The sequence below is a fragment of the Anguilla rostrata genome, chromosome 17, assembly GCF_018555375.3.
Source record: "Anguilla rostrata isolate EN2019 chromosome 17, ASM1855537v3, whole genome shotgun sequence".
Lineage (NCBI taxonomy): Eukaryota > Metazoa > Chordata > Actinopteri > Anguilliformes > Anguillidae > Anguilla > Anguilla rostrata.
The window spans coordinates 27,590,537-27,614,849 of NC_057949.1; the positions used below are offsets into that span (position 1 = coordinate 27,590,537).

General features: G+C 47.2%; 1 protein-coding gene across 1 annotated transcript; it reads left to right on the plus strand.

Annotated features, from left to right (window-relative positions):
• Positions 1 to 999: 999 nt before the first annotated feature.
• kank2 (KN motif and ankyrin repeat domains 2) lies at positions 1,000 to 23,386 on the plus strand. Its single transcript, XM_064315792.1, is given in 14 exon segments — positions 1,000 to 1,112; positions 10,768 to 10,855; positions 11,552 to 11,632; positions 12,007 to 13,625; positions 13,627 to 14,284; positions 14,422 to 14,646; positions 14,947 to 15,040; positions 15,537 to 16,517; positions 17,114 to 17,219; positions 17,921 to 18,140; positions 19,106 to 19,248; positions 19,770 to 19,970; positions 20,319 to 20,417; positions 20,694 to 23,386. Coding segments are annotated over 12 exon segments (4,431 nt in total). The 5' UTR covers positions 1,000 to 1,112; positions 10,768 to 10,855; positions 11,552 to 11,595; the 3' UTR covers positions 20,742 to 23,386.
• Positions 23,387 to 24,313: the final 927 nt, after the last annotated feature.

A 24,313-nucleotide genomic window follows, 5' to 3' on the forward strand; every position in this document is an offset into this window, starting at 1 on the left:
CCGTGGGAGATTTTCTGGTCTATTGATTAATGGCTAGCTAAAATGGACTGAGTTAACTATTCTCATCAACATAGCTAATTATTTTAGGATGCACTGCTGTGTTTTTTTGTTGGAGTCGTGTCATCAGCGCATTTCCGACTCCTTAGTAGTAACCCCTGCAGGTCGGGAGCTGAGCCGTTTGCTTCCACTGAGGGGGCTACGAGGCCTCGCCGCGTGGCCGTTTGAAGAGAGCAGCTGACCGCCGCTGGGATCTTAATGATATCCAGATGTTTGAGTCTGGAGCGCGCGGCCATTTTCTACAGACTTCACGTGCGCGTAAAGCTGTTATTCGGATGGTTGCCGTATCGTTTAAAAAATCTAATAAAAAGGAGCTGCCTCTCCGGCCCGTTCTCTTCAAATGCTTCTTTAATTGCTGTGTTTCAATAGTTTTTCTATATTGAAACGTGTTGCCTAGTAGGTCTAAATCACAACTTCACATGATATCTGGTCATTTGTGTGGACCGATTCTCTTCCTCTAAACTGCATAAAAGGTTAAGGGCTCCGTTGCAAAGTTAGCTAGTTGTTGCAGCACATACGAGGTAGACACCGTGTTGCATTAATTCAGAAAATATGTTACAACTTACTTGGTTTAATAAAAATGATGGTCACGAGATGGATTGGGCGTTTTTACTCTTGCGAGTGAAGACGTAAACCGAATTTAGTCACTTAACATCCTCTTTTATAAGCGTATAACGTCAACTTTCAGTCGTGCCAAGGTACTGCCCGGCTATAATTGAAAAAATATTAATGCAAATTAAATGCTTCTTGGGAAATAATAAATAAAACAGAATTGTTTTAGTTACAGAAATCTCGATTCTCAGCAGCAACAAAAAAAGCAGAAACTGATTATTGGATTGGCTACGCGATGATGTATTTGGTAAAGGCATTTGTTGACACGGCTTGAGCGCTTTACGAGGTTTTTTTTTTTTTTTTTTTAAGTCGGGACTTTGCTGTTGCCTCTTTAAGACCAAAGGGAGGGGGCCTCGCGCATTGGTCTGCTGCGGTGTTTTTATCTCGCTGTCAGTGCGCGAGCTGCTGGGCTTCGAATGTTTGGAGGGACCGCAAAGCCAGAGGTGAGAAAGCTTTGTTTTGGTTTGAAGTTTTAATTTGTGGGATGTTGCAAGCATGGATCAAAACGGTTGAATTGTGCGCCTACATGCAACATTTTTTACCCGCAAATTTTAAAGTATTCCTTAGCCTTGCCTTAATAATGGTGGCTGCGTGTCTGGTTGATACGACTGCTCCCTTGTCTCGGTGTTATTGTAAATGCTCGCTGAGTTCTAAAGTAAATGCTTGATGACGTGGAAATGGAATAATTAATATGTTAAACGCTTTTTTATCCGGTGACGTGTTCAATGAAGGTTTTTTTTCACAATGAGATCTTCCAAAGGCTTCTTTTAGCGGAGTGTATTAGACGAGAGCATCCTTGAAGTACTCCTCAGCCCGTGAGACGCGGCGGACACAATGGGCGCAGTTATGGGGCGCGTGAGGCGCTTTATATAAAGGAGAAACGGTGCTCGTCCTTTCATGTCAAGGGCGCGTCAAAGTTGGACTTCTTTTCCCTTCTTATTTACAATTTCTCTGTAATGTGATTAATAGCAGTCTGATGCATGGTCATGAAGAAAAGTTTATTTCAATTATTTAATAGGAATCGTCCCCCTTGCAAGTAACACATAATTAATTTGATAATATAAAATACTGAGGCTGAGAAACATTATTTGCTTGGAAATTATGTCTAACCAGTTCATAGGTAAACTGAGAACTGAGATGCTTTTCCTTGAACACGTTTATTTGTATTTAGAAAGCCGATTTCTATGACTTTGGGGAAGGGGTGGTTCCGTTCTCGTTCTCAAGTTTTTGTGACTTTCAGGCTCTTGGAAAAAAACAGCAGTCATGAATTGCTGCTCATGGTTCAACTTTGCATGGCGCTTTGTCATGTCTTTACCTATACTGAGACGCATATTTGTGTTGTGTGCTAAAAATAACACCACAAATATTAAAATGAGAGCTGAAACGCTTTAATAAATGGTCTTCAAAGTCTCGCCTGCTCTGCTGCGCTATTTGGAGAGGGGGTATATGAGGAAAGCGCTTCGTTAATGGCTGCCGCTCTGGTCTTACGTCTTTTAGTTTGACATCATGGATTCTGTCTTAAAAAAAAAAAAAAGTTTTGTAGTTTCCCTAGGACGGTACTTGCCTTTTTCCTTCACGCGACGGTACAATATCCTGCCCTGTTTCAGATAAAGTGAGTTCTCAGAAAGGTGATTAGGCTTTATTGCTCAGATGTATTGAAATAGTCATAATCAATCTGTGTTGTGGGCTTGCCATTCTCTTGAAAGTTTTAAAATGTATTTGCAATTAATGTACTCTTAAGACAGTTGTAATTGCTTTTCATTGTTAGACAGGCTACCATTATTCATACCGTTAGACGGTTTGGACTTCACATAATATTCAAATGTACACACATTTGCATCTCCTTGATCGTTTATCCGACCTCAGGTCGGATAAAAAATCTAGTAACTAGAAGAAAGGCGTGCAAAAACAAATCACATCACGCACTGGGATACCCAGCAGGAGTTGCTAGGAGGAGCCCCTTGCTTCTCGCGCGGCGATGCGTGCCAAGAGCAGCGGGAATGGAATTTCTGTCACGCGGGCTAGCATTCCCGATTATAGTGTTTGAAGCGAGGGCAGAAACAGTCTAGTTCCGAATAAAGAAAGGCAAAGTTATTAACCTTTCTTGTAAGGTGGGCAGCATGCTGGGCGTTCAAATCTCATTGTTTTTCCGCTGAACGAATCTGAAATCTGATTATTTAGACGGGTCTGTTTGTAATTGGAGAATTAGCAAACATTTCCTTGCAGACCATTTTCATTTTTCATTAGATTGAACGTAAGTGTCGTTGTAGATTTGTAGATCCCTTGTAGAAGAATGAGAATTAGTGTAATTTGCGTGTGGCGTTGGGAGCGCCTGTCTGTGTGGATGACGTCACATTCGCCATGAGAGCAGAGCGAAGGATGTTAAAAACAGTGGGGGGTACCGGATTATGTCATGGATTAAGCTCTGTGATAGCGCAGGTAATTGTCTCTTCTAACCGTTTTCTTCTCGCCGGCAAAGAACATCATACTGGGCGCCTCGCCTGTCACGCCCACACGTGACCTAAGCGGGAGATGAGCGCTCGGGGAGCGTCTCTGTCAGTTCTTGCTTTACTGTTGTGCCAGTGCTGCACGCAAGCATAACCGAACCGTTATTTCCCGCTACGACGATTGAGCCCATTGTCGGTACATAAAGCAGGCGACAGGGTGCCGCCTTCCTTTCTTTGTTTGGACCGTTTCCCTCCAGGGCACCGCGGTATCCACGGCTCCAGGGAGAACCCAGTTGTAGAATCAATAAACACCATCTGGTTGTAGCTGCACTGTGCAGCCTAAGATGCTAAATTATCTGATAGATATATTGTAGGCCTATATGTGCCTGTATGTGTATAATTACCTTTTTATGCTCCACACTGCTGCTCTGACCACTGCTCGTTTCTGCTGCTCTGATCACTGCTCCACACTGCTGCTCTGATCACTGCTGCGCTGACCACTGCTCCACACTGCTGCTCTGATCACTGCTCCACACTGCTGCTCTGATCACTGCTGCGCTGACCACTGCTCCACACTGCTGCTCTGATCACTGCTCCACACTGCTGCTCTGATCACTGCTGCGCTGACCACTGCTCCACACCCTTGCTCTGATCACTGCTCCGCACTGCTGCTCTGATCACTGCTCCCCAGTGCTTCTCTGAGGTCTGAAAGAGCAGCAGGATCAGTTCTCCCTCCCCATTGCCCGTTCTCCACTGTGTGTGTAATCAGGAGGGCCTGCGATGGGAGAGTTGAGGAAGGCTCTGTAAAAAAAATAATTTAAAAAATCACATATTTTTCGGTGTTAGTTTTAAGGTCTCTGCCAATTCTCCCTTACAGCCCCACCTTTGGCCGATTTCCTGTAACGGTTCGGCAGAGTGACCAACATAGAGGCCAATTGTTTCGCTCGCATACCAGCCGTGCGGTTCCAGGAACCTTCCCGTCTTATGTAACTTAAAGAAGCAAAGCTGAGAAGGCGTCCAGGCTCGGGGACATGGACACCTGCAGCACATTTACAGGGCGTGCCCGGCATATTTGAGAGGTGTGTCCGGCGTACTTAAGGGACGTGTGCAGAGCTGGCCGCCGGCACAATCTCTCTATGATGTCATCTGGGCCACACAATTCATTGTTCTTTGTTTTTTTTTTTTTTTGGAGCACTTTGGGGCCACAACATTCTTGTTTAGGGCCTCCAAAACCCTGGGGCCTGCTCTGAATGTGTGCGGTATATTTAAATGGGTTTGGGGCGTACCCCGCAAAGCCGTAACTTGGCATACCTCCCCCTCCCAGTTTGTGTGTCCCCTGTACATTTAAGTGGTCTGCTCTGTCAAATGCAGTTCAGGGGCGTGGCCAGGAAAATTTTTCCATTTTATGCTGAGGAAAAAGGGCAAGTTTATTCTTCAAGACGTTTTGTCAACTGATTTTTTTTTTTTTTTTTTTTTTTTTTTTGTCTTTCGCTCTGTCAGTGTAGCTTTTGACCTGGCGGAACCAGCCAGTCAAGCGATGGCACCGTAATTCAGCTGGCTGGTCTGTCGTGCCAAAAGCATTTGTTTATTGAAAGATGAGTGCGCAGCCTACAGGATTCACTCCATCGACGAGGTGAACACTGACCCCGCTGACACTACACAGAGTAGAGTGGTGAATCTACACTATGCAGAGCAGTGTTTAGAGTAGGCTGGCGATGCTGTGGAGGGTAAAGTGAGGGGTTCTGTGTAAATATTGTGTCTGTAGTGGATTTGCAGGGGAACAGAGCTGAAGGGTTGCTTCGCCAGTCGGTATAAAATTCTGCACGCGCTCAGTAGTGCCCTTTAGAAATGTGCCTACCTCCATGCATTCCTCTCTGCGAGGAGAAGATAGAAGGTTGGTGTTAAAGAGTGGCTTTCATTGTCTGAGGCGAGCAGTGTGGTTATGTGAGAGCGTTTTGTTATGGGCCGGGTGCGGGGGTACCCTTTCACTCCCACGACCTCCATCCTCTACTCCCCCCTTCCTCTCCCCTCTCTCTCCCTCTCATCATCTCTCCTTTTTTCGCTTCTTCCCTTTCCCCACTCTCTCTTTTTCTCCCTGTCTCCCCTTCTCTGTTCTCCAGTGCATCCCTCTTTCTCTCTTTCTCTCTCTCTCTCTCCTTCTCTCTGTCACAGTCAGAGGAAGTGTCGCGGTTGTTTCTGGATCCGCTGGGAGTGCAGGGATGCTTTTCCTCTTGTCTCTATTGGCTGGAGCATCACGTTTCTGTCCGGTGGAGCTGCTCCAGCTTCACTGCTGTGACACTCACTGATTTATGCAGTCAGTAACTGTGCGGTCTGTGACAGTTTTACACAGTCAGTACTCCATGTAAAATATAAAAGTATAAAACTTCATTATAAATTTGAAATTTATTTTTACATTTATTTTTATTTTCCATTGTTGGAAAGCGTCCTGTATTTGAATTACTAAGAATTATTAGTTAATTACTAATTATTATTCAGCAACAGGTTGTTTTGAGAGTCGCTCTGTGTGGTGCCCAGGGGCACTGGCAGGCTGTTAGCTGCTGCAGAGTCTGCAGACGCTGTGGTTCCGTCTCTGAGGCAAAGCTCACGCCCAGGGGAGCAGACTCAGCAGAGCTGCAGCACACCTGTGTTCATCAGACCAAGGGAAAAAGGGAACAGAGTTACGGTGAAGTGAGGGCAGAGGAGGAGGGTGCCAGGGCACCTGTGTAGCCTGTGTAGGAGCACCTGTGTAGGGGGCACCTGTGTAGGAGCACCTGTGTAGAAATAACCTGTGTAGGAGCACCTGTGTAGGGATAACCTGTGTAGGGGGCACCTGTGCAGGCAGAACCTGTGTAGGGAGAACCTGTGTAGGGAACACCAGTGTAGGAATAACCTGTGTAGGGGGCACCTGTAAAGGGAACACCTGTGTAGGGAACACCTGTGTAGGGATAACCTGTGTAGGGGGCACCTGTATAGGGACACTGTGCTACCTGGAAGGAACACCCAGTGGGGTAATTTGGGTGAGGGGCATTTTGCAGGGAAGGAGGTGGTGCATGGTGGTGTCCCAAGGTTGGAGGGAGGCCTAGGACAGTCAGAACAGAGGAGGAGAGTGACTGAGTGACTGGCGGGGAGGCGCTCGGTCCCTTCCAATTTCGAGTGGCCTGACCAGAAGGCAGACTTGTGGGGTCCCAGAGGTCGTACTGCAGCATAACAGCTGCGTTCATAAAGCATGAGTGCCCAGGTGAAGTGCTCAGGTAAATGTGCTCAGGTATCACACAGGATAAAATGGGAAGTGCACAGTTAAGGAAGAGGGCAGAATAAGTGGAAAATAAACCGGAACAGCTGAATTTACTGCTGTTAACTGTTAGCTGTAAAAACCATAGCTATTAGCTAGCTGTATGTCCCATAGGTAATAGGTAATAACTAGCTGCTTATAACATTAGGTATAATTATTAGGTAATTGTGCAGTACATGCTATAGTTATTAGTTACCTGTTTCTGTCAGAATCTCAGTTAAATATTTTACTGTGAAAAGGCTGCAAGTCTTCCTCATCTTCCTCTTCTTCATCTACTCTGATTGTGCACCACAACACAATGGGATAATTGTGGAATATCTTCTGAGTGAAAACTGCTTAGCTATTTATAGTATTCGTCTCTCATTTTGCCCTTGTACTATGTTATTTTTCAGAATACCTTTTTGTATTTAGCATTGCATTTTTTCACAGTAATATAGAATATCCTTTTACAGCTGAAGGGCTGTCCGATGTTGAAAACGAGACCTCGCCCCCCCCCCCCTCCCCTCCCCAAAGTTGTGAAGGGCGTGCACTCTGTGGCAGTTTGAGCTTCCACAGTTGCTGCGTCACTGCGCAGATGGGGCAGCCGGGGCAGCTGGAGCAGCCGGGGCAGCCGGTGCAGCCGGGGCAGCCGGGGCAGCTGGGGCAGCCGGCGCGGGCCGCACATGCTTCACTCTGGACCGCGCACGGTTTGGCACGAGGTGCAGTCGCCACACGGCACGGCCGCGCATACCGCGCATCGCTGCAGAAAGAGCAGCGGGATATGCCGCTCAGGAAAAGCCTCTGTGAAATGTTCAGCGCAGTGGAAACATTCATATATTTATAGTTTATTTATATATACAGTTTGCCTCACTGATCCGGAGAGCATTTTATCCCTGGTGATAGCTGTGCTGCCATTTTATCCCACTGCGGTGTTTCAGGGAGACAGATTAGAGGGTTGGGGGGGCGAGAGGAGTGGGGGGCGTGGGGAGGGGGGGGGGCACATTTGTGAGTGTTTGGACGAACTCCCCCTAGAGGATCAGTGGAATTCATTTTGTTGTGCCCTTCCAGTCAAAACCAAAATCATAGCAGCGAAGTTAATGCAAATATTCGTGATTTTGTTTACGTTTTTAAAGCCTACGAACACAAAAACTGTGTTGAGATGGGAGCAAATGTTTGCTTGATTTACTAATGACATGATGATGGAAACTGAAAAGGACAACATTTGTGGATTGGAGAACCTTTCCGAAACCTCGAACCTGATCTTAAACGGCAAACCCACACCTCAATAGTTTATGATCAAAAAACCTATAAACACAGCCACACACAGATGCACATATGAATATATACACGATCGGAGAGATCTTCTCATTCTCTCTTTTCTGATCTTTGGCGTCCCGTCGTCAATCATCCAGTAGTATACTAGTTGTGTAGCTGTGTATTGATGCAGCAGTAGTATTAGTTGTACAAGTAGCATTATTAAGTAGAGTTGCGTGTAGTATGCCACTGTTTTATAGTGGTTATATAATCATATACTGTAGCACAATAGTTATGTAACAATAGAGTAGTAGGTTAGTAGTTGTGTAGTCATGCTGCAGTTCTGTATCTGTGTGTCAATACACTATGGCTGTTGTGTAGCTGTACTGTGGCGCAGTGTGTCCCTGGTGTGATTGTGTGCTGATATGGGAAAAACAAACAGAGCATCCCTACACTGTAACAAGGCCTGCTGGGTACTTGAGTTTGTTCTCCATGTGTAACGTTGATGCTGTGATGGTGGGTGGAGGTGCATTTTGGTGGTTGGGGGGGGCAGGGGGAGGGGCACAGATGGTCATATCCTCTGGACTGGAATGCAAAGGGACGGGGGAGGGGTGATCAGGAATGTCTGGAGAAGTCTGGAGAACGGACACGTCTGGAGGACTCATGATCTGGGACGGGGGGTTATATATGACTGAGGTGGGGGGGGGGCGTGGGGGGCGTCCTAAATGAAGCTTATGAACGCTGCGCTGTAGAGGTGAGAGAGAGGGAGTGAGGGAGGGAGGGAGGGAGGCAGGGGAAAGAGCAGTAGGAGAAGGAGTTGAAAGAAAGGAAATCTGGACGGAAAAAAAAGAGGTGGCGAGAATAAGAGAGGGTGTGTTTATGCAGGAGCTGAGAGGCGGGGAGCACCGAGGAGGGAACAGGAGAGAAAAAAGGGACAGACTGAGCGAGAGAGCGAGGGAGAGAGAGAGAGAGAGAGAGAGAAAGAGCAACAGGAAGAGAGGGAAAGAAAGAGTGAGTAAGAGGAGGAGAGGAAAGTGAGAGGGGAAAATGGGAGCTAGGGAGGGAGAGCAAGTTCAAATGAGAGGAGAAAGAAAGAGAGAGAGAAGGAGTGCGACAGAAAGGGGAAGAGAAAGAAAGAGAGGACAAATTCTGTGTCATTTCTCAGGCCTGGCATGTTTGTCACACCTCAACGGCTCTAATTATATCATCACAGACGCACTGTGACAGACGCGCTGTCACCGACACTCTCTGACTGACACACTCACGCTCACAAACAAGACTCTCACGGACACACACTCTCACGATCACACTCTCAGAGACACACACTCACAAACACTCTCACAATTATACACATATTCTCACAAACGCACTCACTCACTCACTCACAAACACATGCACAGTTGCACACTCACAAAGACATGCATACACTCACAAACACACACTATCTAAAAGGCACCCATATGTACGCTCTCATAAATGCAAACACAATCTTTCACAAGCACATGCACATGCTCACAAGAACATATTTCAAATACACAGATTCACACAAATTTTCACGCGTGTACTTGTGTGTGAGTGACCGTGGATCGTGTGTGAATGTGTGTGCATTAGGTTGTTACTGGGCACAGGGTAATAGCTTCTAAAATACCAAGTGAATTTTGTCAGTGTTTCCGAGTGCCCTACTTTAAACCGAACGTAAGCGATGTCATAAGATCAGTGTGTGAGGGAGAGTAAATGTGAGAGAGAGGGGGGGAGAGACAGAGAGAGAGAGAGAAGGGGAGAGACAGAGAGAGGGAGAGGAGGGGAAACAGAAACACCAGAACCATCTAGAACAAAACACTCTCTCATGGCTGAGCTGCTCATTTCGGTAATTTAAAACCACTCTTTCAGAAGGAGTGCATATATTAATGTGCATCTGTATGGGAATATTTATGCCGCTGTGTGTGCATGTGTGTGTGAGTGTGTATGTGGCTATTTCTTTGTGTGTAAGTACGTTTGTGAGAATGTGAGTTTGAGAATGTATACGAGTGTGAGTTTGTGAATACGACTGAATATGGTAGAAAGTGTGGATATATTCAAGTGCATGTGTGTGTGTTCATCTGAGTCAATAAGAGAAAGCATATTCTGAGCATATTTTGGATATTAGAAGATGTTTTAGAATAAATGGAAAAGGACATGAGTGTAAAGCATATATGGGATAGTGTAACTAATGCACAAATGGCTTTTGGTCACCCGTTCAGAATAATCCCACCATAGTTACCTGCAATTACGACAGCCGGTGAAGTGTTAGCTAGTATGATGTTTCCATGTAGAATTAACCAAGTGTGCATGGGAGATGAATGGACTCTGTGAACACAGCAGAGATTGATGAACTAGAATACGGTGTACCCTAAAACCTTTCTTCTGTGGGACTGAGTAAGTGTGTGTGTGTGTGTGTGTGTGTGTGTAGACAGAGAGAGAGATTGTGTGTTAGAGAGATAAAGAGAAGTTATGGGTATATCCGGTTTAAAGCAACTCTTGTATGATTTGGAATCAGGCTTTTTCAGTGCATTTAATTTTATAGGTTTGCTACTTTACAGTAAAACCAGTTTGTTCAGCATTTTCATTCCCTGAAACGAAAACTTCACATAGCTAGTACAAATGTTCACTGATGTACATTATCTACCTGCATTGTGTTTTTACATTTATGCTCGCTTATTCAAATATATTCCAAACAATTGAATGAAGTAAATATTCACCATTTTTAATTTGTATAGTGCTGATTTTAATTTTCATCTATTGTGAAAAAAGAGAACAATTACAGATATCTGTAATTGTCTGAGTATATTATTGTCTGCTGTGCTGTTCTGTGCTGTGCTATGCTGTGCTTTGCTGTGCTGTACTGTGCTGTTTTGTGCTGTGCTATGCTGTGCTTTGCTGTGCAGAGTGGTGCTGTGTTGTGCTGTACTATGCTGTGCTGTGCTGTGCTGTGCAGTGTTGTGCTGTTTTTCTGTAGTGTTGTACTCAACCCTGTTGTGCTATGCAGGGCCCACAGAACAGCGTGAAACTGATGTTCCACTGAACACAACACTGTTTTTGTGCTCGGGTGGGGTGCGTAACGACGAGCTAAAATCTCCTGTTTGTCAGCTGACGAAGAGGGAAGAGGAGAGAGGAGAGACAGAAAGGGGAATGAGACTGAGGAAGAGAGAGGAAAGGGGAAGAGCGTGAGAAGGAGGTAAGGGAGAGAGAGAGAGAGAGAGAGAAAGAGAGAGAGCAAAAGCGAGAGAGAGTAAGAGAGTAAATGCGAGAGAGAGAGAGAGAGAGTCTCTACCTCTATTTAGAGCTTCCAAGCTTCAGAAATGATTCCAAATAAGGCTGTAACACACAGCAGAACTTCTGGAAAACAGTGCCAGAAATATTCCCTGTGCCTCCAGTTCTCTCTGAAACACTGAGACACTGTGGAGCACTCCTTAGCAGAAAGCAACGCGCATACGCACATAGTACAACAGATTTAATTCTTGTGAAACAAAGTCTAAAACAGAAGTTGTTCTTTTGTAGAAGTTACTCTTGTGCAACAGTGTTGTTGGCTGGGAGTTTGTTATAGTTAGTGATTATACCACATATACAGTGTCGACCAAAATTTTAAACCCGAGTACCTTCATACGATACTCACTCATTTTGGAATTTGTTTTTTCTCCTAAATGCACATCTGTGATTCAAATATATTTAATGCCTGCAAAGAAAATGATAGTAATTATGGTATTTTGAGGTCTTGCTGTCTGTGAGCATGTCCCGTGTGACTGTTGTTGAAAACGTCTGTCTGTCTGCTTTACTTGCGGTGCGTGCGTTATTGTTGACAGGTGTGTTTTTGTCTGTGGTTGTCGGTGCGTTTTTGTGTTACAGTCTGAACGGTCACATGTTTCTCCTCCAGGTCAGTCTTTACATCTGAGGGCGTGGCAGATTCCACAGGTGAACATGGCTCAGGTGCTGCATATGGACTCCGGCTTCTCAGGTAAAAGTCCCGGAGTTCCTTGGCTTGGCTTTAGAACTGTGCTGCGTTACGTAGCAGGTAAAGTGGTCAGTAAAAGCCACGGAGTCTGTGGAGATGGCGCGTGTAGTGGGTGAAATGGGGCTTATGTTATAGTCAAAAGAGAGCAGGTCTTACCTGTGTATCTGTGCTGGTGAATCAGTGCTTTCTCTTGTCAACATCTCTTCCTGCTTTCCTTCTCGTTGTCGTCTCTCTCTCCTCTCTCTCTGTCTCTTCTCTCTCCTTTCTTCCTCCCCTTCTCTCTTCTCTCTCTCTCTCTCTCTGTCTCTCTCTCTCTCTCTCTCTCTCTCTCTCTCTCTCTCTCTCTCTCTCTCTCTCTCTCTCTGTCTCTCTTTCAGGAACGTCTAACCCCGCCCCTTCCCTGGGTAAGGCGGAGATGCCGTACTCAGTGGAGACCCCTTACGGCTACCGGCTGGACCTGGACTTCCTGAAGTACGTCAACGACATCGAGAAGGGCAACACCATCAAGCGCGTGCCGATCCAGCGGCGACCCCGGTACGGTTCGCTGCCCCGCGGCGGCGGCGTCGGCGGCTACGGCTACACGGGCTCCTGGTGGACCTCCACCGAGTCGCTGTGCTCCAACGTCAGCATGGACAGCCGCCACTCGTCCTACTCCTACTGCGCCCCGGGCTACCAGGCGCCGGCGCGGGCCGGCGCGGCGGCCGGGGGCGGGGCCTTCAGCCTGAGTGCGGCACGCGTGGAGAAGACGCTGCTGGACGCGCGGCGGCGGCTGGAGGAGGAGAAGGCGGGCCGGCGGCTCTCGGGCCTGGGGAGCGCCCGCGGCAGCGTGACCGGCTCCACCGCGTCCCTGTCCGGCGCCGCCCGCCAGTACACCCCCGCCAGCTCGGGCCTGTCCACGCCCGTCTGCCCCACCCCCGCCCACCTGCAGCACGTGCGCGAGCAGATGGCGCTGGCGCTGCGGAAGATCCGCGAGCTGGAGGAGCAGGTGAAGACCATCCCCGTGCTGCAGGTGAAGATCTCCGTGCTGCAGGAGGAGAAGAGGCAGCTCAGCGTCCAGCTCAAGAGCCAGAAGTTCCTGGGCCACACCCTGGGTTTCGGGCGGAGCCGCCCCCAGAGCGAGCTCTACATCCACATCCCCGAGGAGGAGGCTCCGCCCCCCGCCCCCGCCGCCGCCCCCGCCACCCCCGACGGCTCCAAGCAGGACTCCGGCTGCGAGATCGAGGACACGGTGCTGGTGGGCGGGGCCCGGCCCGGCGGGAGGGAGGTGCGCTCCGTCGGCGTGGGGACGGAGGAGGCGCAGCAGGAGCAGGGCTCCGAGGCCCTGAGGAGCAGGGTGGGGCAGCTGGAGGAGCAGCTGAGGAGGACCCTGCAGGAGCTGCAGGAAGCGCAGAAGGAGAGAGCCAGCCAGCCCCCCCCCTCGCAGGCGGACTACGCGGTCAGGGCGACCAGCGTGGGCTGGCCGGGCGGCGGGGGCGCGACCCCCACAGCAGGGCTGCAGACCGTGGTCAGCGTTACCCAGCAGCCTCGGCGGCGGGAGCAGAGGACTGTGGGAATTCAGGTGTACACTCTGGAGCAGCCTACTCTGCTGCGGCAGGCAGAGAGGTGGGCAGGTGTGCAGATAGGCCACACACCCCCAGCGCAGACAGGCCACGCCCCCCCAGCGCAGACAGGCCACACCCTCCCAGTGCAGACAGGCCACACCCCCCCAGCACAGAAAGCCCACATTGTACCCATAGAAAAAGAACATGACCTGCCTGTTGAATCAGAACAAGCCCCGTCCATAAAGACAGCCCCCACCCCACCCAAAGAAACAGCCCCACCCCACCCAAAGAAACGGCCCCCACCCCACCCAAGAAACAGGCCCCACCCCACCCATAGAAACAACCCCCACCCCAACCGTAGAAACGGCCCCTACCCCACCCATAGAAACAGCCCCTACCCCACCCATAGAAACAGCCCCCACCCACCCATAGAAACAGCCCCACCCCACCCATAGAAACAGTCCCCACCCCACCCATAGAAACAGCCCTACCCCACCCATAGAAACAGTCCCTACCCCACCCATAGAAACAGCCCCCACCCCACCCATAGAGACAGAGCACCACTCCCCCATTGTCACAGAGCATGCCTCATCTGTACAGATGGGGTCCACCTCAACCATCGAGACAAGCCGCACCCCAGCCACAGAGCCAGACCACACCCTTTCCACAGAACCAGACCATGCCCCTCCCACAGAGCCAGACCACACCCTTTCCACAGAACCAGACCATGCCCCTCCCACAGAGCCAGACCACACCCTTTCCACAGAACCAGACCATGCCCCTCCCATGGAGACAGAACATGCCCCACCCATAGAGACGGGCCCCACCCAAGCCATAGAGACAAGCCCAGCCAGTGAGAGAGAACATGGTCCACCAACTGAGACAGGCCACATCACATCCATTGAAACATGCCATATCCTACACACAGAGGCAGAACCTGCCCCGCCCATAGTGATAGGCCACGCCCCTCCCACAGAAACAGAAGCCCCGCCCATGGAGACAGTCCATGCCCCTCCCATGGAGAAAGAGCACGTCCCCCCTACAGAGACCAGCTTCCCAGTCTATCCACACAGCTCCCTGGAGTGTACCAGGCATGAAACCTGGCACAGAGAAGGTAAGGAACTTACTGCATCTGTTGCTTCTGTATGACAAAGGTGTGGACAGTGTTAAATGCATTGATAGCGTGTTACCGTTACAACACTGCGGTCTGATTTTCTGCTGCACACTTTCTCCCCCCTCTCCTTTCCCAAGACACGCCCCCTCAGCTTCCAATCGCGGTCTCTTCCAAGGAGATTCGGGAGGTCCTCCTGAAGAGTGAGGTGTCCACGTCGATGCCGGTCTCTTGTGCCACCATGGCGACGGAGACCATCTGCAACCAGACGCTTCCGCTGTCCGAGAGGTTACGGGAGGGGGAGGGAGCGCTCCAGCTGACGGACACGGAGGCCGTTCAGTTGCAGGAAGACGCGTCAAAATCAGGTGACCTGCAGTTACGCAAGAACAGGTTATACACGTATACACATTTTGTCATTCCTACAACAAGCCCAAATCCCCCCTGTCCCCTTAACCTGAACCCCCAGCCACTTACCAGAAATTCCCAAAGTCTGTTCCCTACCCCTGACGACCTGACCCTCTTTTAATCCCCCAACATTAAGCATCCACCCCACCAGGTACATTGTCGTATTCTGTACTGTATGTGCAAAATGCTCTCCCCTTCCACAGATCTGCTTATCTGTACTTCTGTCCTTCCCTGTCCTTCCCTGTCCGTCTGTCCCACAGCCTCTGCTCAGGCCGCGCCGCGATCCATCATGAAGAGGAAGTCCGCCTCTCCGTCCGCCAGGAAGAACCTGCAGTTCATTGGGGTGAATGGCGGGTGAGTCTGCACGGCACTGTCCATCACGCTGATGCTTTACTGTGCGTCAGTCACTGCATGGACCTGCGTTTGTGTTACAGTTGGGGCGCGTTTCACTGCAGTGGGTTTTAGTGTTCGTATTCAGCTGAAACGTAATCTGTTTTCTTGTGTGTTTCACATTGTTGTGTGTTGCAAGTACTCTGAGTACTAAAGCGCTTTAGCATTAAATTACAGTGTGCTGCATTATTCACAGGGTGTGTTAGTGTAAATAAAGGGTGTGCTACAGTACACTACAGAGTAAGTACAGTGTGTTACAGTAAATACAAGGTGCGTTGCAGTGCGTTACGGTGTGATCACAGTGTGTTACGCGGTAATTACAGGCTTTGTTACAGTGTTAGCATTGGGTGTATTACAGTGCATTACAGTGTGATCACAGTGTGTTACACAGTAATTACAGGGTTTGTTACAGTGTAAGCGCATTACAGTGCATTACAGTGTGCTGCATGTTGTGCTGCAGATATGAGTCCACTTCCTCGGATGACAGCAGCAGTGAGAGCTCTCAGGAGGAGGGCGATGCCAGCGAATTCCACGAGGCCCCTGAGGGAATCCCTGGACCTCCGGCTGAGCACTTACCGGAAGGATCCGCCGCCCCCCCTGCCTCTGTCACTCACACAGAAGCATGCGCCTCTACCCAATCATCATCTACAGACTCAGCCCCCCAGCAAGGCAGCAGCCAATCACCATCCACAGAACCATCCCCGCAGCGTGGCACTAGCCAGTTACCATCCACAGAACCAGCCGCCCAACACGGCACTAGCCAATCACCATCCATAGAATCAGCCCTCCAGCATGGCAATAACCAATCACCATCCATAGAATCAGCCCTCCAGCATGGCACTAGCCAATCACTATCCATAGAATCAGCCCTCCAGCAGAATACCAGCCAATCGCTATCTATAGACTCAGACCCTCTGCAAGGCAGCAGCCAATCAGCGTCCATAGAACCATCCCCCCAGCACGGCACTAGCCAATCACCGTCCATAGAAACAATCTCCAAGCAAAACATTAGCCAATCACCGTCCATGGACGCAGCCCCCCAGCCAAGCACTACCAAATTTGTTTCCATAAATTATACCCTCCAAGAATATTCTATCCAATCATCAACCAAGGACCCTGCCCCTGAGTTAACTGCTACCCAGTCACCAGTCACAGATCCTGCCTGTCAACCAAGCACGACCCAATCACTCACCACAGACCCTGCCACAGAATCAAGTGCAACCCGATCACTAGCCACAGACCCTACCTCCCAACCAAACACAGCCCAATCACCAACCACAGAACCTGCCTCTCAGTCCAGTACCGCCCAGTCGCCCCCCACAGAACCTGCCTCTCAGTCCAGTACCACCCAGCCATCCACAGGCCCTGCTGCCCAGCAGACAACCCAAGAAGAGGGACTGGGAGGCCCCAGCTCCGGCCATTCTGTTTCCCAGGAAACCAGGTACTGCAAAGCATGCCGTCTGCTATGTAGAATGCTGCAGCCATTTATTGCCACTTTGTGTAGACCACAGTATTCCATAATAAATCGCATTATAGTCTGTAGCATGCTACAGTGAGTGAGTGGCATTGTAACTGCGTTAGCGCTCAACTGCGTTAGCGTGCTTCAATGTTATTGGGCTGCAGTGCTGCAGCTAACCCGTCCTCTGTCATATCTGTCATCTGTCTTATCACTTATATCCTTCCACTTTGTTCCCATAGCACTTTTATGCTACACATGCCCCTCCTGTACCACTTTCATATTACATGTACCTCCATCCAGCATTTATATTGCACTTGTATCCTTATCTTGATATTGTAGCTTGTTGTTATGCTTCCTAGCTTGACTTAACATTACTCTCTGACCTAGCCTATATTTACTGAGTGTACAGGACTTAATGTGTCCATGGCTATGAATACCTTACATAATGAGTATTGTACCTTATCGGACTTGTGTTTAGTTTTGTGCCTATGACCTTCTGTATGCACTTATTGTGCGTTGCTTTGTATAAAAATAAATGTAATGCCAAATAAATGTAATGTCATTCTGTGGTGTTGCAGAGAATCTTCTCACTCCAGACTGGAGCTGAGCGACAGCCTGACGGCAGCGCTTGTGGTCCTCCAGAAAGCCCTGAGCGAACCCAATGGCTTTGGCCAGCAGGAGGCGGTATGCTCGAACTCCCTGCCTTTGTCATGTGCACTCGTTTCGCTAAGAGGGGCCCGTTTTGGGGCTCCATCTGTACACCGTACGGCCTCTCAGACATCGGGGTGGACCTTTAGCCCCAGTTCGTACACTGAAAATATTATACGCTATTGTTATACACTAAATATTATAAACTATAAAATAATATACGCTATTATTTTAAAACCTAAAAAACGCATCCCTTATCCCACGTATTCCTATTGTGGTGGTTCTTGCGACAGACAAGCAGAAATGGCAGGCATGCTTGAGTAATTTAAGATCGTTGTTTTGCAAGTCCTCTGGGTCACTCTAAAGAGATGGCCCCCTAGTGGCCTGGGTTTGAATAGAAAATTTACAGAGTACCTAGCAGTGTGATCGCACACTTTCCTTCACACTCTCTTTCGCCCTCTCTCCATCTGTCTCTCTTGTTGTTTTTTCCTCTCAATCTGACTCACCGCTTTCTCACTCTCTCCTTCTCTTCTCACATCCTTCCCCCCTCTATCTCTCTACCTCTTCTTCTCCTCATCTCCCTCCTCTGCTTCTCTTCTCACCATCCCTTTCTCGCCCCCTCTCTCTCCTTTCTCTCCTTCCTCCTCCCTCCCTCCCTCTCTCCCTCCCTCCCTCCCTATCTCTCTCCTTTCTCTCCTTCCTCCTCCCTCCCTCCCTCCCTCCCTCTCTGTACACAGAGGGCGGCCTACACCGTGGTTCTGCAGGAGTGGCTTCGCGTTTCCTGTCACAAGACCGCGGACACGGGCCTGGTCCGGGCCTACATGGACTCCTTCGCCGCCGTCTCCCCGCAGCTGCTGGAGTTCGTGGTCAACATGGCCGACGGCAACGGCAACACGGCGCTGCACTACACCGTGTCCCACTCCAACTTCCCCGTGGTCAAACTGCTGCTGGACACGGGTCAGTGCGAGCGCGAGCGCACCAGGGTGCGCCGGCACCCGAGGTTCAAAAGGGGGCGCCAGAGAGCGAGAGGTGGACTCACAAAGAATGCTTGTGTGTGTTACTTCTTGTAACTCAGCTGCATCTGTGATTAGAAGTAAATATGTCCAAGTTCATGAAGTGAATTATTTTCCAGGAAAGGAATAGTATTGGTCACAGTTAGTGAAGAGGGCACTCTATAAAAAGCAGGTTTCACATTGTACATCCCACAACAAAAAATAAAATGACACGGAAGAGAAAATTCAAAATGAAGGCCCTGCATTTAAAAGAATAATGCCATTAGACCTACCTACCTGCGTAAGCCAGAATTAGTACCACGTGTATATGACCTTTTATTTTGCCTATTATTTATTACTTCAGTTGCAATAATGAAAGAGATTGAGAACGGGTGGAGAGAAAAGGAAGAGAAGAACTGGTCCGTCCAGAGTTAAAGAAAAAGCCATCTTTATTTCTTGTTTCAATAATGCAGTGCCCTTGTGAATGTGTGGCTTACAGACACAAGTTCTGCTATTCTCTATTGTTCTATCGTGGACGTTGTGTAAGTTAATTGAATTAGCCAAAGTAAATTAATGGAAGAGGTATGCAATTGTCCGTGTGTATTGCAGTCTGTGTGTGTGATTCAAAGAGCTAGTTAGCGTGTGCCAGAGTCCCTGTGTACGTTTAAGCGATATGTGCATATCAGAATGTGAATGCATGTGTAATGCACACGTGTGTGCGCCTATATGTGCAGGTATGTGTTTGTGCGTGTATATGTGTGTGTGTGTGTGTGTTTGGTCTGGAGTGTAAATGTCTGTGTTTGCGATTGTGTGTGTGTGCGTGTGTGTGTGTGTGCGTACTACAGGTGCGTGTCTGCATGTGCGGTGCAGGTGTTCTCCCTGTGCGTAATACAGAACACTGCTAGCATATTTTTGCTGGTCTCTGTGCAGGTGTCTGCAATACAGACAAACAAAACAAGGCGGGGTACACAGCCATCATGCTGACTGCGCTGGCTGCGTTCCACACGGACAGCGATCTGCACACCGTGGTGCAGCTGCTGCGCACGGGGGACGTCAATGCCAAGGCCAGCCAGGTGCTCCGCAAACGCTAACTGCTAAATGCTAACTCTGCATCACTATATTTAATGTAAATGCTGTTAATATGCACATAATTTAAAAAAGGATTCCCCCCATCATTAACAAAAGACTGTTACTTCCCTGCATAGATTACATTAGAGAATTATTATACCGGCAAAGGTTTCTACGAGGTGATCACTGCATTGGGCGGATCCCCAGATGCCGGTTGAATTAAGAGTGCTTCTTTCCTCATGTTGACCATACCCCTGTCCCTTTCTCTGCTTGACAACACACTTCTGATATTGGAAGACATAACTCTTAACAGACTGGGATTACTGCCTGTAGGCAGGGCAGACGGCTCTGATTGGATGGGGGGATTAGTCTGATTGATTGGGATTACTGCCTGTAGGCGGGGCAGTCTGTTCTGATTGGATGGAGGGGATTAGTCTCACTGATTGGGATTACTGCCTGTAGGCGGGGCAGTCTGTTCTGATTGGATGGGGAGATTAGTCTCACTGATTGGGATTACTGCCTGCAGGCGGGGCAGACGGCCCTGATGCTGGCGGTGAGTCACGGGCGGGGGGACATGGTGCGGGCGCTGATTTCCTGCGGGGCGCAGGTCAACATTCGGGACGACGACGGCTCCACCGCGCTCATGTGCGCCTGCGAGCACGGGCACGTGGACATCGTGCGCCAGCTCCTGTCTGTGCCCGGCTGCGACGCCACGCTGGCAGATAATGTGAGCAACACTGCGCTCTCTCTCGCTCTCTCTCTCTCTCTCTCCCCTTTCCCCCTCTATCCCCCTCTATATCTCTCTCTCTCTCTCTGTCTCTCACTGTCTCTCTCTCTTTCTCTCTCTCTCTCTCTTTTTCTATCTCCAAACCAAAGTGAGCGCGAGTGTATAATTCAGTGTGCGACTCAGAAATGAGCAGAGCCAGTCTCGCTACCAAACGCCTTTCTATTCATCTAACTGACAGATGAGCTCTCTGTGCTCCTGTTACTGTACCAGTATACACCTGTTCCTGCCCTCTAATGGTCTCTGATCTCTCTCTCTGTTTCTCTCTCTCGCTCTCTCTCTGTGTCTCAGGATGGCAGTACCGCCCTGTCTATCGCTCTCGAGGCCTCTCACAATGACATCGCGGTGCTCCTCTACGCGCACCTCAACTTCGGCAAGCCACCCTCTCCCGTGAGTCCACACCGTTCCCATAAGTACAGTAAAATCCCAACGAGTGCTCAATTTTTTGTCCATAGAGACCACTTCCTGTGATCAGTACTGTGCATTAAGTGCCCTGTGGTACGCTAGTGTCTCGCTTGTGCCTGTCGGTGTGCAGCGATTTACCACGAGAAATGAGGACATATTCACACAGCAGGAGGTAGAGCTGTAGTGGTCTGTAGACATTGCTGAGTGTACATAGCATTACTGGCCTACTTAATAATTCTTCTATTTTCTTGCCCTTTCCAGGTATCTCCAAAGAGTCCTCAGTTGACCTCTCCCAGTGAAGCAAAGTAACTAACAAGAACCCAACCCTGCAGCCTTACAAAGTGTGTGTGTGTGCGCGTGCATGTGTGTGTGTGTGTGTGTGTGTGTGTGCGTGCGTGAATACGTTTGTGTGTCAGTACGAATATCCTTGTTCATGCGTGTGGTTCACTTTTGTACAATCGGTACTTGTCTGTGTGCCTGTGTGTTTGGTGTATGGTGTTTCAGGTGGAATCTAAAGGAGAATAGGTAGCTGGGGGAAAAAAAAACTATTTCCCCGGAAGTTTTAAAGATTGGTGTGACAAATTGTGGCGCTGTTTTTTAACAAACAGTATCAGTATCGAGTCAAGATACTTCCCCCATCCCCAACCCCCAAAAAAAGACTTTAGTCTGTATGTGCATCAGAACAGTGATGCTCCAATTCATTATTTTCAGTCTTCCTTTATGAACATGGGTAGATGTTTGCTGTTACAGTAGATAAGGATGTACACACACTGAGTTCACTTTGAGGTGACTGAGAAATTGATTCTGAAGTGGATTTCAGGGTGAATAAAAATTCTGTTTCTGTTCTTAGCAGGAGAGATCATTTCTCTGTTTGTGCAGTAGGACAAAAATGTTCTTTGGGAAGAGGCGTTACTGTAGTCCACTTCTGCTGTCTTGTGATCCCAGTCCTGTTTGCATTCACATCTTCTATAAGAGGTTATAGTCAAACTTATATACACGAAATATTATTTTATTTAATTTTGATACTTTAACACGTTACACTATTCATTTATAATTATGAACGTTCTTTATGAATAAAAACAGCACCTGTCCAAAAAATAAGTATATATGACAGATGAGTGAGTGGACTTGGCAGGACTTATAAATGCACTTGCCCTTAATCGTGAAGGTGTTTCGTCAGGTCAGCTGTGGTGTCAGCTGCTGTGGTCGTGTTCAGAGAGATGTCATGCTGTGTGCTTGATGTATTTGGAGAGGAATCGTTTGGAGCATCCATAAATATGTCCATAGTAGGCTGGAAACACAATATCTTAATGTTCCTATTCCGAGAATCATCTGTTCTCTTCTTAGTACGCTGGTGTCATTGAGGTCAACATTATGATGCATTGAAGGAATCCACCGCACTATAAATCTAGACTTTTCCATCAGCCGAAATTTATTACAACAGACCTCTGGATATGAAGATATGGCACATAAACCTGAAAGTTATGGCGCTATGCTGGTCAACAGTATCAAATAGCATTCCCTAAAATATCTATATTCCCTCATTTGGTTTTTGTGAGTTTTTACTGTTTTTCAGGGCCTCCATTTTGACTCCCAAAATATACAGTTGACTATTGTGTCATTCACTCATTTGATTAAATGTGACCTTTTAATGAGAATTTTTATTGTTTTATCATCTGAGGAGCTTTTTTGTATGGAACCTTAAAGAAATCCAGTTTTAAGCCTATGCATTTTTGCCTTTTAGACGTTGTTGAGGTTATGTTATCTTTGACAGAATTCAACGGCTTATGAAAAGATTTCAAATACAATAGCTGCAATGCTTTCAATTTCCAGAGAGGTCTTTTCAAATACTGTGGTCATGTCATTGTTTTTTAAGTGGCTCTGGGGTTTTTTTTCCCCTAGTACTTTCCCCTAGAATTGGGAACCACACCAGTTTTCCTCACCAAGCTCGTCTTCAGGCAACTCTGAGAGGGACTTTAATTTGGTGCAATTCCCCATTGCATTAAGAATTCAGTGAGCTGCATTTAGCGTAAACAGCCATAACTTCTCAAGTCTGGGAAATGCACGTTAGAAATGGCCGTAAGAACATTCCGTGAGATTGCTTGATAATGAGAACAGATCATTCAGCCTATTTCAGGTTGTATTTTGCCTGCTGTCTGAAGACTGTTTAGCACCTCAAGGGTGTCTGTGTCTGCTATGAGTCATATTAAGCTATCCGAAGCACTGGAAAACTGCCCTGCTTCGAAAAATACGTCCTGAAACCTTACATTGATTTCCAACTTTTTTCTCCTTATTTTCGAAAGACTCTGCCTTAAATAACTTACACAATTTACATTATTAATCTCTCTAGTTAATCAGATCAACCTTTCCATTCAATATTTCATATACGTGGTGCAATCGGAAGACACTTATGCATTAGATCATTGAAATGAAGGGTATACTAATATGAAGGTAGTCACTGTGTTGTTGGTGTAGAAGGTGTTCAGTGGGTGTTCAGTCGGCGTTTGGTGTGGCAGGAAGTAGGAGATGGAGTGGTTGAGGATTATGGGTAATGTATTTTTTTTTGCAATTAATAAATAGTTCAGTGTGATAAATGCGTACCAAAATAAATATGCTATATTTCTGAAGGTACATGTTGACTAAATAAATGAACAACATGAAATGTTGAAATCAAGCGTAAAAAGCAATACAGTATATTTTCAAATAAAAATAAATTACTAAATAAAAAAAATCTGTTTTTAAACAAACTTTTCCTATCAACAGTTGGAATATCTTATATGTTTTATAACCTTTTGTATTTGTTTTGACTATATATCTTTATATTTGTAAAATCTGTACACAAACCATATCTATTGGCTCGTTTGCCTGTTTGAATTATACTTAGCAGGCCACAAAGTATTCACTTTGTTTCTCTGTCTTTTTTGAATAAATAAATTCGAGGAAAAATAAAGTCATTCGTGGTCAGATTGTCTTATTATTCTAATGAACTGCATATTCGTACATTCGTACATCGGGAACAGTTTGAGTTGTACATTGTCTATAAATATACATGAAGGTGAATGGAAAAGATGAGACAAAAGCATGGCGTATGCAAAGATACAACAGCGCCACGCCGAGGACAAAGCAGGTATTGCATATGATGGTTTTGCTATATGTTGTACCATTTTTATACGGTCTATGGTTGTACCATGATGTTTAGCTTGTCCTCAGATATGACAGGATTTGAGACATACTCTGAAGAGGAAGCCAGGACAGTTCTTTAATAAGCATCTTTCACATAATGAAAAATAAATCTTCAGGTTTAAAAAAAATTTTTTTTATTTTTTCTTAGACCTGGTGAAAGTGTAGCTATTACACCATTTTAAAGTGGGTGTTACATATGATGCTTTTGCTTTATGCTGCACCATAATGCTCAACTAATTTATATGAACTGCTAAACATTTTGGAAAGATTTAAACTTTAAAAAAATGTGATTTAGTAATATATTTAATTTGTTTTTGTATATACACTAGAATGTTTTGCGTTGATTGATCTGGGTAAATTCCATATCCATTAGATCCAAAGGTCAGGTAATATGTCCCATTTTGTTTCATGACGGCACGAATGGCCTACTTAAACATAGTATTTTTGACATTAATTTGTTTGACGTGAACAACAAAAAAGCCATTTGAACATGCATCCTTTTCAATTAATGCAGTTTTTAAAGGATCCCTGGCAATGTACATTTCATAATTCAGGCATTATATTAATCGCCTGCGTTACTTCTGTTGGCTTGTAGCCTACCTCTTAACCGTTAGCAAAAGCGCGGTCCTCCTCGCAAACGGGCGGCGGCAACAAAGAAACTCACTCCAGTTAAGAGAAAAGTTTTCCAGGCAAATCTT